Raw genomic sequence first — 15859 nt, 5'->3', positions numbered from 1 at the left:
ACAGAGGTTTATAAAAGAAATCAAAGCACGTATCATGCGACTCTTCAGTGCACAGCATTTCTGTTCTGACACATTCCTGTGGCTGTGGGCGGAAGATCCAAACAAAATGATGCTGTTGCTTCTTAGCAGCCATATCATTTCAGTTGCTTTTGAACTCCTGAGTGCTTCTATTTCTCAACAGAAGATTGAGAAATAGTCTTCTGTGTCTCAGTAGAAATATTTTTATTTCTCCGCTAAAAAACAATTAAAGTTTTGTCTTGTGACCACAGGAAGCCAAAAAAAAAGGACAACCACCACTGCGCTTCAGAGAATTACCCTGATCATCAACTATTTTAAACAAAACATCAACTGGAAGTTTTTGCAGATAATGAGATGCGATGTACAGATAACAAGATGTAAAAAGAAAGAAATTCACTAGTAATACACTTATATCCTTTATACAAAAAAAAAGCAACTCCTAACTTTACATTAAAATGATTCAGTGTTCCAAAGCAATTAATCTTATACTAAGAAATGCATATTAATCTCAACTTCCTATGAACTGGGTTATGTATATGAACCTGCAGAGAAGCAGTGATGAAACATTTTGGGGATAATTCTATTTCTGAGACAACTGAGTAGCTATCCTTTAAATTCCTCAGCAACTCCTTCCCATCCTCCTTCTCTCTGTCTCTTTTCCTCTTTGTTAGAGTAACAAATTTGGTGTCTTGTAGCCTGCTTCCTTCCACTGAGACTTCAGAGTCACTTTCATAGTGTAATTGTTAATTGTCAGTATAATTTGTCTACCCAGTAGAACTATCCTCAGGATCAGAACACTACTCATGTAGATATATAAGTCACCCAGTCTAAGCTTAAAGCTATCCCTACCACAAACCTACATCCCTCTGTATTTACCTTATTTTTTTTCCAGTGCCAACAAGATAAAAAAGAGGGTTCAAAGCCTTTGTCTTTAATGCAGAAAAAGCATCATGCTCCTGCATGAACAAGTCATTAATACTTCAACTGGATGTTTTACATTAGCAAGGAAGAGGGAAAAGGTTCCTATCCACTGTACAAAAGTTTCATTTCAATGTGTAAGTGAACTGGCTTTGATAGGCAAATGATATAGAGGAAGCAGGGAAAAATCAAATGGGAAAAATCAAATGAGAAAAATCACAGGAGAAAGACACATGCAGAGGAAATCGAAAGCTCTAAAACACATTTCAAAAGGCTATCTTAGTACTGTGTAAATGTGAAAGAGAGATGAGATCATGGCTTTTTGTAGGTGCAATCAAGTATACTTTTAAACAAATTACTTGGCCTTATCCAAATATCTAGTTTCATCCAAAAGGTTCTCTCCTCTTATTAACATAACACTCATCTGAAGAAATTGTGTTTGTTCAACTCATCAGTACTTTTTTTCTCATGTTTATGAAACTCATTAGATTTATAATCATTCATTGAAATTATTCAATACTGTGATGAATGTTCTATAACATATGCTTAATAATTCAATACTATTAGACACTTTCTGGTTTATAGGCTTAGTCTTAGAGAATAATGAAGGTTGTAGAGGTTGCAATTGGCTATACATGTGAAAGAAGTATTTCTGCCTTCATTTGTGTTTGTCTATTTACTTAAACAACCTCATCCAGACCACACTGAGGTTTTCCCAGGAGTATCATCTTAGGATGAAACTTTCCCCCCAAACACACTTGCTTTTAGTCTAGATAACATCAAAGAGATTTTTAGTGACACGGCAAAGTGATGTTGGTCTGCACTCTAGGTTTATCCCTTCTAATTCACCAAAACAGAGTTATGTAAATTCACAGCTAAAAAGATTACTCCTCAAACTACTGGTTGGACATAGATTACAAAATCAGGTATTGCTAGTTCCAAGCAATCACTCTTTACACTTAATTTGTTGGTGTTTTGTTCCAGTTCACCTGCAATGTACTTTATAAATCAGTAGAAGAAACTTCAACTTCAGTATCATTCTTAGGGGGTTTTTTGGTGTTTTTTGTTTTTTTTTCTTTTTTCTCCCCCATTTGGTTGGTTGGTTTGGTTTTTTGTTTTTTAAATTATCACCTAGATCTGTGACACAATGAAGTGAGACAAGGTAGCAAACATTTCTGGGACTAAAGGAAGCATATCTACAATGATTCCTACACATCGTATATCTCCAACTGTTATTCTCTTTAATAGTGCCCACACCATTTTCTGAATGAACTTATGGATCCTTTACAAGAGAAAATGAACATTTTAGCATTCATGGGTTGTTCAGAGTACCTTCTAAAGGTACTGAAAAATACCACTGAAAAAATGCCATAAAGACATTCACAATCCCCATGGTTTGTGCATTCAAAATTTTTGCTTATCTTCTGAGGTAATATCTGAGCAAGATGAACATGGGAGAAGACATTTCCTGACAAGGTTTCATTCACTTGGGTGCCATCTGTATCTACTGCAATTCTATAAATTATTCATCTGGAATTTTAATACTGAGTTTTGTACACAATTCATTTGTGTTATTTTCAGCAACTATAAATGGGTTAAAGATATAAGCATTCATATGCTATGTAAATCCACAGGTGAAAGTGTAAACAGATGATAAGATTTTTCCCTCTTTCCTCCTATCCATTTTGTTTTTTCCCTGATACTCGAAGTGATGCATAAAAATGCACTACCTTTGGTATTTTGATGAGCTTTTTCTTGAATAGCTTCGCATACTTTCCCTTCTATTTAATTTATTTTCTTTCCCTGTGATTTCATTCCTTTTTGTTGGATGAGAAGTATCAAAAATGATGAAAGAGTAAGCATGAAGAAAAAGCAAGGTGAAAAGAATGAAAAACTTCAGGGATGCTCTGGCAACATCTAGAGGGGCTAGCCCAAAACTGAGAAAGACACCTCAGATCCTCCCTCAGGCTACAGAAGCCTTTTTTTCTTTAGCATGGGACAAATAATTCAGCTTCTCTGATTTAAGTTCCCCATCTAAATATGGGTCAGATTTACAACATCTAACACTTCTTAATAGTATTACACAAATAGAAAAATATTCTATTCACAAAATATTTGCAAATTGGAAAATAAAGCAAATATTTTAGCCAATTGCAACTTTTTAAAACAAGAATATGCAATTGATTGAAACCTGGCTGTTATAGGTCATAGATTCATTCCTTAGCAGAAGTAAGCAATGTTTCTTTAATAAGCCTCTCTAAATCCAACAGTTCAATAATGATGACACTAGTATCTCTATATGTACACCAGACAAAATGCATCAGTCATGATGATTACATCTCTGCCAGTTGTTTACTATTATACTAGGAATAAATCCATGTGCTGGAAGACTAACACACTCACTGTCTCCAGTCTGAAAACTAATGTCTTGGTTTTTATGGAACAGGAGGCCACTATGCTAAGGTCTGCACTTTGCCATTTAAACTGTCCTATTATACAGAAATTTACCACTTAGTCTCAGTGACATGGTATTGGTGACCTTAAGTGCATATTTATTTTTCAATAAAGCCCTCTTTTTCACTGACAGAGAAATGCAAAGTTAACACATATATCTATGTAAAAAAAAAAAATATCAAAATTATCATGTAACACACACCATAATTCCAATCTGATGGAGAATTTTAGTCAGTCATAACAGAAAATTTTTAAACCACCATATTTTTATTTGCATGCACATATGAAAGGCATGAAGTTTCACTGTGGCAAAGACACATTTCTACAATCAAAATGTAGTTGAAACACTACGTGGAGAATGAGTCATTATTACTGTCTACAAATATATCAAAGATGTGCAGTAAGTTTTCTTCTCCTGCAGGGCAGAAGTGCCAAGAGGACATACAATTCTCCTATTTTTGTGTTGGAATGAAAAATAGGTGTTTGAAATCCAATAAAACCAGTCGTCCTACTTCAATTCCGTAAACATTCTTTTACCAGAAGTTTAAATTAATCCATCCTGGATTAGGGATCACTCACACCAGTTCAGAACTGAGCTAAACACTTTTAAATAGCAAAACAGTCATGCTGAAAGATCAGCTCATCTACCAAGTGAAAACTCCTCCAGAATTGCTCAAAGGCAAAAATAAAAAAATAAAATAAATAAATTTAGAAATGCTCTCTAACATTGAGGCCAGTGTTACTTTGTGATGTATATGAAAACACTTTCTGAAAATAGATGTCCGCCGTCCTTGGTGGTGAGGTGAGTTAGAACAGAGTGGAAGAGAATTCCTGTCTCAGCATCGAGAAATAATTTTACTCATTTGTTTCTGTTTTTTTTAAAGACTGTAAGAGAACAGTAGTAAAAGGCGCATAGCTACTAAGATTGAATTAACTGTGCATACATAGAGAACAAAAAGAAAGGAAAAAAGATTGGTCCCTACCATCTCCAACAAACTGAAGGAGGGCTAGATCAATTTGTCTCTTCCAAGGTGATCCTTTCTGAAGTGCTATTCCGTAGCCCGTAGTGGCAAAGATGTATCCACTCCCTATTGTCACAAGTTTGCAGCCTTCATCTCTTCCAGCCTTGTAATTCAGCACCGCTGCATCATAGATGAAAGCATCCAACTTCCTGAAATAAAAGAAAACATTTTACAAACCAAATCATCAGGGACAGCTGTTGTCAGACTTCTTTTCTCCTTGATGTTAGGACCTTGTTGAATATCACATGGATTCTTTGATATCATTAATACATCTACTGCTCCACTGTATCTAAAATTAACAAAAGGCATCTATTTTAGTGAGGGGAAAGTAGGACACACAGTTTTGCATTTCTATTTTAAGGGATGCTGTTAAAAAATACTGAGCAGGAGAAACCAAGCTACAAAAAGTCTTGCCCTGTTATCTTTGTATCTTTGCTCTCAAAATGGATAATAAATATCTTGAGGTGCAAAATGATCTCCAAAAACAACAGAAATGACAACAGAGAATTTAGAATTGAAACAACAATAACCAATTAGCTTATTTAAAATACTGAATGAGACTGAAAATATGACTTCACCAGTTTTACACACACTCTTATTTTATGTCTCTTTCCAAAAATAAACAATGAAGGTGGAGGTTAAGTCCTTGCTAAGACAGATGAAGGTATTGGAGCATATCTGATACAGCTATCTAAATCCTGCTTAAAAATTATAGAAACTATTTCTTTATGATTCGCCGTTCCAAACATATTATTTTTGTACTTGGAGCACGGCAGGAATAAAGGAACTTGTGGAAAAGGTTGAAGCCTTTCAGCCCATCTTTCAACTCCTATCCATCTCACGTTAAACCAAGAGAAACACCAGGAGAGAGTGAGGTTGTTGGACTTTGTCTGCTGTCATGAAAAAGTACTGTAGTTTATTGCTTCCCTACTTACCCCGACAGTCACCATTCAAGTCATCAAATTGGAATTCAGTGAAGTAGTTAATTTAGAGAAAGTACAGGTGGCTCATGCAACCATTAAAAGAAATATCTGGGACACCATTTCCTTTGTTTTTCCACTCTTCCCTAAAACCCAGTGCAATCCTCAGCCTAAAAGTCAGTTTAGCTCCATCAGTGCTAAAAATCTGACTCGCTCATTCCTTTAAACGGGTAATCTAACATAGAGAAAACAATTGCTAAACATCGGTAGGTGATGTGTCACAAATTCAATCTGGAAATAAAATATGGATGGCTACCTAGCACTGAGGGTAACTAAACTGGAACTAGGCAAGAGGGTGCTGGGGTACTGCCCAAGCCTGCAGTCTTCAACACAAGATCAGACAGTTTTCTAAATGATGTGCTTTGATTCAGCACTTGGAGACAATCTTTGGTTTGTGTAGAAAGAACAAAAATCCACATCCTTTGGGTAGGCACAGAAGGGAAGAAAAAAAACCTGCTTGCCATACCCTCAAGCTGCTTATAACATTTCTGATCTACAGCAGACATTTACCATAATCAATACAACCCAATCTCATGCTTTTAGACCTCCACAGTTATCTGTGGGGAAGGAAGGATACTTCCCCTCTCAGTGGCTGCCTTTGGCTCAGGCAAGGGATTGGAAGGTAATACTCCTCTCTGTGGGTACAGACACTGCTGCAACCAGACAACACTATGGAATTTGTCATCTGTTTATTCTGGGATTTATAGTTTTGCAATGTAAGCATATAAAACACATGCTGGTAAACACAGAGAAAATATAAAGAGTCAGCTATTCTTCTGTCAAAACAGACTCCAGTTAGAAATACAGAGGAAAAAGATATCTTTGCTAAAGACTCCAGGGCAAAAGCCTTGTGCTCCCTCAGAAATCATGCTCTTCGTATGCAGTTTGCCTCCTTAGGTATTGGCCAGTGTAATAAAACCTTGTGACAGAAAGACGAGGCACAATTGCAGTTTCACTCACTCACTGTGGACCCACATCCCCAGCTTCCCAGAGAGTCAGGTGTCAGCTGCAGTGGGTACACACAAGGAAAGCAGGTTCTGAAGATGCACAAGGCTTTACTTCTGAGGGTTTTCTCTATACTACTTCTATAAGGTCACAATAAATCTCAATACACAAATCGATTTAAAAACATGAGGTACTTTCTTGACAGATGCTGAGTGCTGAAAGGTTCTGTTATCAGGTGCTGCCCAATGTCTGAACTGTAAATCAAAAAGTTGATTGCCCTGAAAAAGTCTGGCTGTCTACAAGTACAAACTCATATTCAGAATACATTTTCTCCATTTCCAACATAAATCTTATAAGCTCTCAAGGCTTAATTATCTCTTCATCATGTGCTGATTACACAAGTACTCTTCCTTGCAAAGCAAAGCTTCAGAACATGATGTACCCCTGCAGTGTGGGCAGGGAGTAACAAGCCACGACTGAAGCTCTCAGATGTTAGGGCATCCAACTCTTCCACCACTAAGAGGTGAACTTCCCAACACTCTGAATTTTTAAGAAATTTCAGGCAACTTTAAACATTCCTCGATAAGAGTTTCCAAAAACTGAGACAGCAAAATCTGGGCAAGTCTGAAAATTTGACCCCTTCTGAGTTGTTTGCAAAGCTGGCAGTGAGCATAAGCTCTGAAGACAAAGCGGGCATTTGCACAGGCCAGCAGGCTGCTGGGGCCACAGAGGACTTTCCTTCCTGCTATGTCTGCGTGGTGAAAGCCACATCTGCTGTTTTGCTTGGCACTGAGGGAAGAGCCAGGCTGCATGCGTGGCAGGGATTGCTGGACGCAGTAGCACATCCTTGTCTTGTCATTCTCAAGGCAGGACTGGCAAGCCTGGATCTGTGCTCCAGCTCACTCCTTTCTTCTTTCTCTTCTTTCTCTACAGATGGGCTGGCAGGCCCCAGGATCTTTGTTCTTGTGGCAGCAAAATTCAACTGTGCTACACAGCTGAGAAGCTTTGCATTGGTCTGAGTGCTGACCACTCTGCTATTTAAGTTACATATTCACTGTAAAACAGCTTACACACACTGAGTACAGCTCCTCACAGCAAGAAAAGCTCAAAGCCTCTTGCAAACCTTAGTCATGTAAAAATGAATCAATTAACTTGTCATTTCAGTGCAGCCACTTCAGTGGGTGAAAAGCTTTGTCATATTGTGTAGGTTTAAATAAACTGCTAAGAATTATTAAGAAGATGAAAGAGAACTATAGAAACTGGAATGCAGCAAGAAACAAGATTTATAACTGCCATGAACGAGCCAAACGCGCCAGGCATCTTCAATGAATGCAGAGGAACAGGACTACAGTGTTATGACTCATCTGAGCAACTGGCAGGTTTGTAAACTTCCTTGGAACTACTGCAATAATCCTAGCTAGGAGAGAAAATAAACATTTGGAATATTTATATAAGAGAGACCACAAAGGCAAATGTCCTTCATTACCTAGCAAGCACAAAGAGGAAAGGGGGTGGGGAGAATTTTAGCTCACACAGCATAGGAGAACATCAGGTGTTATAAAATTATGAATTGGAATAGTTCTAAAAAAACCCAAAAGAGTACTACTGAATGTAACGATTTGAAGTTGGAGATCTGTGAAAAACAAATGTGGACAGTCTTGTACCTAAACATATATGAGTCACCAAGAAGTATGAGATCTGGAAAATCAGAATAGCTATTGCAAAACCCCATTCTCTGAAGTGTAGCTGTACACATTCAAAAATGCCTGTGTAAAGAAAATTAAAGGTAGAGGAAAAGGTACAGAAAAGCAATTTCAGAAAAGCCGAAAACACTTCCCTATAATTTTCCCCATCTTTATTATTGGCACATACTTTTCATCAAATTCCTATAATGAAAATTGAACAGCAGGATTAGGAAAATGCTCCTTTATTAGTCATAGCTTATTCCTCAACAACAGAAGCATAGTTCGCTTGGAAAAACGGTACTTTGCTTCCTTAACTATATGATCCTTCAGCAATTTTGTTTTCTTGATGGAACAAGAGGGAAAAATCTAAAATGGCAATCTGCTTGGTAGTTCTGGGGACACAAACAGTAATCCAGCACACTAGAAATCAAACTCTTTCAGTTCCTTTGTGTCCGGCTACGACCTGTGTCTTGGTACTCAGAAAATGAGAGAGATGCTTTAATACAGTCCCGTTTATTCACATTCTTCTATTTTACTGTCAAGCACTGGAGTCTACGGAACAAATGATGTGTTTCCATTGAGGATAAGAGAAACTGCAGCATGACTGAAGTCACCTTCCAGTTTTCAACTACCGCAGTAAATCCAAACATACAATATCTACAGCAGAATTAATTTCTTTCTAAAGTGGGTACCATTCAGTGCAGTGTTCATCTGTCAGATCCAGGACATTAACTTCAGAATCCATTTTTCCCACCCTCATTTCTTTATGTTTTCTAACACCCTAAATATGTTCTTTTCATGGCCAGACAAAAGCTGTGGATTATTGCTAACACAGATTTGACTTACACAAAACCAGAATACATGTAATACATGAAGTGGACCATCACAGCAATTTGCTTGCACTGCATTTTGCTGTAAACAGGTGTATCGCAATGACTTTTCTGCATCATTTTTGATGAAGAGTACCTTTTAACTCAAATATGCACCTTCTGGGGCTTGTTCTGAAAAATCAAAGGTCAATAACATATTTAAGAATAAGTATTCATTATAAATTATATAAATTTTATTCTGAGGAAAGATAGTTAATGAAATCTGATCTATTTTTTATATTTGCCTTGGTGACTTAAAAACCTAAGACATGTTATTCCTCAAATTTGATTGCAAATAAATGCAAAAGAGACTACAAAGATTGTTACATATAAAGTGTCATACCTGCTTACCAAGGCTCCAGTCATGTCTTTTGAAAGAACAATATTTGAAATTACTGTTTTATTAAAAATATCAGACAGCAAGTCAGTGACTCCTCAAACAATAATTTTAACACCACCTTTGCCCTCACCTCTTTAGCCCCACTTGCACCATCAAGAACACTTTTACCCATTAAAGCTTTGTCTCCTGAATGTAATTTTGGAGAGACAAAGCTCATTTTCAAAACATTCTGGAAAAAAACCACTACTTTTCAGCTTTTTTGCTTTTAAAAATGAATTGCATAGTCTGCAGAATAGATGCCTTACATGACCCTTAAAGTAGTATTCATAATTTGATATTAGGCAAAAAGCTGGTAACCACTTAAGGCTGAATTAAACACAAGCATGTATTTTAGAGACCATCTATACCATTGTTGGAAGGCAGGAAGCGCAAAAATATTGGTTTTAAAATATGATGGATTTACATTACAGATTGTCAGATGTACTACAAATTTAATAATTTACATTTTATCCCTTCTTTATCCAGAGAAGGAATAAATGAAAATATGTCAAGAGTGCACAATGAGAGACACAACATCATTTGCGCATCTCTAAAACTATGTCCAGGGGATCTAATGCCAACATTAGATGGGATGACGCAGCAATCAAAGGGAAAGAAGGCTGTTCTGAAGATGAGGCTTCAATGAAAATGCTCTAAAGTGACACTTTGATATTGCTGGAGCAAGAAAAGCAGATATTTAACATTTAGCGTGAAGGACTGAGTATTTCTTTTATCCAGTTTTGACTAAAATGCATTTCAGGTTATCTGATGGCACTTCATCACCAGCAGTGACTTTATCTTTTAGCACATATTCAAATAGCTCCATGCAGATCTTAAGTTCACATGCAGTGGATGGATTTCTTGACATTGCCAATTCATTAGGGGAAAATTTAACAACCACCCCCCTGCAACAACGCAGGTTAGCAAAGTTTAACCCAGTTAAATGATGAACTCATTAGCAAGAATGAGCTTTCAACTTTTCTCCCAGCTCAAACTGCCCTCACTTCAATCTTCACACAGAAAACGTAGACACAAAATTCGAAAGAGCAAGCTCTGACAGACATCAACACCATCATGAAAGATTGTGGAGGCTTCACCTCACCTCTCAGGGCAATCTCAGGCTGCCAGAAAAGCCACTGTGAACCCTCCTGCACCGCTTGGATGTGGTTGCCTGAATGGACAACCCTCTTCACTCACAGGAGCTCCCATTCACCACCCCTCTGAACAGCCACCTTCCCAGTCTCTATAACATTTCCCTTACAACAAAATAATGGAAAATTTAGTATGCCTTTGTGATTAATTTATACTATGGAATAGTGTCCCACTTCAGGTCTCAGAAGCCAAGCAATGAAGTACTTGCAAAGCATCAGTTTATCAAAATATAAAATTTGAAAAGTCAAGTAGGGGGAATATATTTTTAGATTAAAGGTTTTGTCCCAGTTACAATAGCATAATGAAGGATAAATTCAGCACATTTCATCAAGCACCTGATCTCATCCCCAAATCAAACAAATATTAAAACTTAGAATAGCTTCTCGAAAGAAGAGGGGTTAAATGGGATATAGCTACTTTCACCTGCTCATTTTATTTCCAGGTATGTTGTAATATTTAAAAACATTAGATAGATAACTGCATTACCTAAAAAACGGTAATATAGACATAGGAGATAAGCTTTTTAAAAAAAAAATAAATTAGAAGAGCACTCAGGTACTGAGTAAAGGAATCAGAAATAAATTACTATAAACCATTTTTTTTTTTCCTAGAGGCAAGTTGCTATGGATCAGCTGAACAGGAAAGACAGATTTTTTTTTTCTTTTTTAAAAAAAGGCGGGAAAAAAAAGCAGCACGTTTATATTATGGCCATGATGAAATTCCTGAGAATTGTGACCCAGCTTAAAAGGACGTGATGATGTCTGGTTCTGTTTATAGATAACATGAAACTATTGAGGTATGAGCTTCCCCAGACATTTCAGTGAGTGCCTTCTTAGATCTCAGTAACCCTCTAAATGCCAATATTAGTGTTCGCCCGTTCTTGAAAGCCTGTAAGAACAAACCTCCCCCAGAAATTCCCCTGGAACAGCACGTTAAGTTCTACCCAGTCCATTATTTATTTAGACTAAACACATGTGGATGAAATATAAGAATGTGAGAATAACTGCATTTCCTGAAAGGACAGTAAGTGACGGGGAAACAGGGATCAGCCATCAGAAAAACTGATGCCAGAAAATCCTGCCACAAATGGAAATGCCATAGGAAGTCTTATCTCTGTGCTGCCAGCTTGTTCACTTGCAGTAAAAGCAGGAAAGCTATGCTGATTCAGGCACACATTTATTTTAAGTTATTAGCTTCCAGAATTGATACTTTAGCGAGCAGATCATCTGAAAAATGCACCTAGATGGAAGAGCAAATTTCAATGGTTTCATATCTCTGCAGTCTTTCGGCACAAATAGTAGTTGCCTAGTTGCAAACCAGCTTTCCAATTCCTAGCTTGGGTGACTACAGTTATAACATCAATTGAAAATCATTCCCCTCAGAGTGCAATACCAAAATGAATCTAAGAATGAACACGGAAACAAATATTAGATTGAAGTCCAAAAGAAACATCATAAGGTAAGTAGAAATTAAGCTACCCCAGCCATCTGATGCCAGACTGGATGAAGCTATTGATTGCAGAAGTTGCCTGAACACAGTCAACCAGGAGAGAAAATACTGAATGGGCCAAACTAGTTTTTTTACAGAATGTCAGAAAGAAAATCATTACTCACATTATTAGCTCCTTCAGATGGTTTTAAGGAAAGTGTATTTGTACAATAATTTAGTACTTATTGTTAATATTGGTAGGGATAAATAGACATTCTGGAGCACAGCAAACATCTTGCTCTCCCAGGTAGTGTTGGATCTTTGTTCAGTGCTGTTTGACTGCTGTTTCCCCAGAGGTGTATATGGTTAGGAACACCCATACATGGGCAGTAGATCCTCACTGGCATAGACTTAGGTCCCAATAATCTATGACACTAGCAATAAATAGATGCTTAAGGAGGAATAAAAGAAACAAGGCATAATATGGATGCTATTGTCACTGAATATATCTTCTTGTCTTCAGATGAATGGGTATTTCATGAGCTACAGGCTGTATTAAGCCCCATCAAGTTTAAGAGCTGCCAAATGATTCACCTTCCACCAATTCCTTCAGTTTCTTTCTGAGCTTGTTTTAATTTTGGTATTCACAACACCTGATCTCTAGAATGTAACTATGCAAATTTAACTCCACAAATGCAATATTCTATCAACCACTACTGAACTTTACAAAGGTCTGGTGCCAACCAAGGAAAAGACACAGACAGACATGAAAAGAGAGAGGAGAGAGTAAAGATGAGAGACCGACTGATGTTCACTTTTACTTCAAAAAAAGTCTTCAAGTATTCTACAGTTGTGATTATTTCAACTTGTCAGAACTAAAGAGTACTACAGAACAACAATTTCTGAAAGTATTTTACATTTCTGTTTCCACTACAGCTATGAGGCATAAAGTATTAAGGCATAAAATATGATACTCCGTATACAATTTATGGCAAAAGTTGCCTGAACTTAGTGCTTCAGATGCAGTCTAGCTCGGTTTCAATTTTCATTTGACTGAGAAAATTAAAGTTTGGTTCAGCTTTTTTCTAAGGAGTTCCCATGGCCCTGTCTCATAGCTCTATTGATTTTTTTATTTTGTCTTTCAGACCAGCTGCAGAAATGGATGCTTCTAAGTGTCAGCATCCAAAAACGTCCAAAAGTTATATCCAGAAAAATGGTCTAATGGGTGCCTTTGTACAGAAGTAGAGCAATCCAGGAGCTAGTTAAAACACTCCTCTAAGTTATTTTATATTCCTGACTATTAGTTATAAGTACCATTGACAGTGAATTATCTGAAATATTAATTTCTCATCTTATGTCACACATTCACATTTTGGATTTATCACCTGCTTGAAGGAATGATCACCTGGCACAATAATTTGCCCTTTCAGGGTCTGGCAAAAATCTTTTAAATTAATACCCTACAGATTTGATGAAAATATGGACAATAATTTTCTTAAACCTTTCTTCTTAATGAAATAACATTTAGAGATACAAATTGGATTCATCACTCAGTACTTTCCTTTAAAAAAAAAGGCTAATTCCTATCTTAGATTTTAAGTTTTGTTGTAATAACAGCTGATGCAGACTCAGAAAATTATTTTTCCTATCACATGTGAATAAACAAGTTTCCAATTCAATAGTTTAAACTGGTGAATTTTGAGTATCCCAAAAGATCTCTAAGGTTTTCATACTTTGAAAGACACCTTGAAAGAGGAGAACATCATTCCCTCTTCATTAAGATCAGTACATAGTTCCATTACAGGCTGCTGTTTCAGTGACATCTTAAAAATGTGACTGGACCAAGGATCACCCATCTAAAAACTGATTATTTCAGTTGCTGTATTTGATTTTTTAAATCTTGTTTTTGAAGCTTATGAGAAACAGGAAACCCAAGCAGGCTCAGAATAGAGAACTTTGATGAGTAGGCCATGAGAAAGCAGAAAAACATCCAATTCTTAGAAGGATAGCTGGATATTAAGGATTTGATACATCATTTTAAAATTCAGTTGCATAAAGTAGTGCTTGTGCTAAAGCTGTCTCCAGCATAGCTTCCGTATTCATGTATCATAACAGGCATCCAACAGGGTTGCAAGCAATAAATTATTACAGACTACAGACATCTCACGCTGCCCACCAACCTTTCCCTTTCTCCCTCAAACATACTTCAGAGTCAACCATCTCTGGCAATTTCTTAAAAATTTGGTAAAAGAATTGCTATATGTACTGCAATTAAAAGTCTAAGAAAAGAGTGAATATTCTCCATTACAAATACTGTAAGGTGTTGTCAATCAGAAACAGCCAAAAAATATTGAGCCACTAGATTAAAAGTTTAAAAATTTATGTCTGCTGAACATTTCTTTGAGTTCTGGTTGCAGGCTGTTATTATCTGCCCACAGGAATGATGAAGAACTTGTGCTTTTTATGAAAAATTAAAATACATAATTTTTCTCGCAAACAGGTAATTTCTCTCATAGCTTTCCCTCCTCTTTTTAGGTGAAAAGGTATGAACCACAGAAAGAATAAAAACCAGAAAGCTTTTCCTTTGATGAAAATTTTTATGACAATTTTTCTGTAAAAATAAACTGAAAATACTGCAAAAAAAATTGAAATTGTTTTTGCATCCAAGTGGAGATGTCAGCTGGTTGCTTAAAAGACGAGTTTGTTTTGTGTTTTACTTTAGGCACACCACCACTTTAATTGACAAACCTAATTAACAGAAGGACCTGCTGGGCACAATCTGAAATGTGTTCCAGCTGACAGAAATGGAGATGTTTGCCTCCTGGTTATGCCTGTGCCACGCTGCGGAAGCTGCCAGCACAGCCGCTGACCAGTTTGTATCTGCTCAGCAAACAACAGAGTGTGCAAAGCTGTGAACTGGATACAATTATAAGCACCGTAAGCACAACAAAAAGCTAATTCAGGCCGATAAACATAAAGACTGAGGGTTAAAAGGGCATCAGAGCCTTCTAGGGTCTTTTCTTGCACTTTCTCTGCTTAGTACCATTAAAAAACCTCAACATGTTTCTCTGCTTAGTGCTATTAAAAAAAATAATTCATAATCATATTGTTGTTTTCACATGGTAGAGTGTGCTTCCAGGGAGGAAATAACTTCTCACGCCATTCACAGTGTTCAGTTAGATACTTTCAGGTGTTTCTTCCAGCATTATTATTTATCATTTAAAAATGCTGAGCATTAGAACTATTACATGTTCCTATCAAAGCAACTAGCAGCTCAGGACACGTTTGCAGGCCGATAGCATCTTCTCAAAGGACAGCTCAAATCTGATAATCCCCTGCATCTGAGGCCATCGCTGCCGAGGCTCCGGCAGGGGAGAAATGCCATCACCACAGCATTCCTTCCGAGCAGCTTCGTACTTCCACCAGGCTGTCACAGACGACTAGGGAATAAGGTATTAAACTTGATGTGTATAAACTACCAAGCACAGCAATCTTTAACAGGAAGGCAGATGGAGTCCCAAGTAAACTTTAGCATCAAATCCCTGAATATATAGTGACAGCTGTGGCTGTAAATAAAAACTGAAAACAACTCACGACAGCAAGGGGGTCTGCAGCTGTACAAGGGGCTGCTTGCCTGTGGAACACAAGGGATTCATTACTGCAGTTTCCATGAAGCAAGTTATATTCTTAGCTTTTTGCAATGAAACTGAAATAAAGTCCTCACATCAATATGCTGCTATAACACAGCATCAGTTAGACCATCTCTTTTCTTGAAACAAGATATACACTGTGTGATACTCAGCTGCAGTCCTCATATCCAGGAAAATTAAGGAAGTGAAGAAAAAATTAGATGGATTCATCAGTGACAGGCTAGAGACAAGTGAAAGTTTCCCATTTTAACTCTATAGTAAGAAGAGACTTTCCCAATTAAATTTTCTAAGTTCAGCCATTAGCAGTTAAATCCCAGACAATATTCCAGTGTAGGTGTGCTGGGGAAAAGGCAGGAACA

At 37.1% G+C, this 15859-nt stretch overlaps 1 protein-coding gene across 2 annotated transcripts in view; it reads right to left on the bottom strand.

Annotated features, from left to right (window-relative positions):
- The window catches only part of GRIN2A (glutamate ionotropic receptor NMDA type subunit 2A), a 192419-nt gene that overhangs the window by 24379 nt on the left and 152181 nt on the right, over window positions 1-15859 (bottom strand). For both annotated transcript variants that reach the window (XM_074885901.1, XM_074885902.1), the window contains exon 12: window positions 4374-4561. In XM_074885901.1, coding sequence (XP_074742002.1) covers window positions 4374-4561 — 188 coding nt within the window. The remainder of the gene's footprint in view (window positions 1-4373; window positions 4562-15859) is intronic.

The sequence above is a fragment of the Strix uralensis genome, chromosome 16, assembly GCF_047716275.1.
Source record: "Strix uralensis isolate ZFMK-TIS-50842 chromosome 16, bStrUra1, whole genome shotgun sequence".
Taxonomy (NCBI): Eukaryota; Metazoa; Chordata; class Aves; order Strigiformes; family Strigidae; genus Strix; species Strix uralensis.
This window is presented reverse-complemented; position numbering and strand designations above follow the sequence as displayed.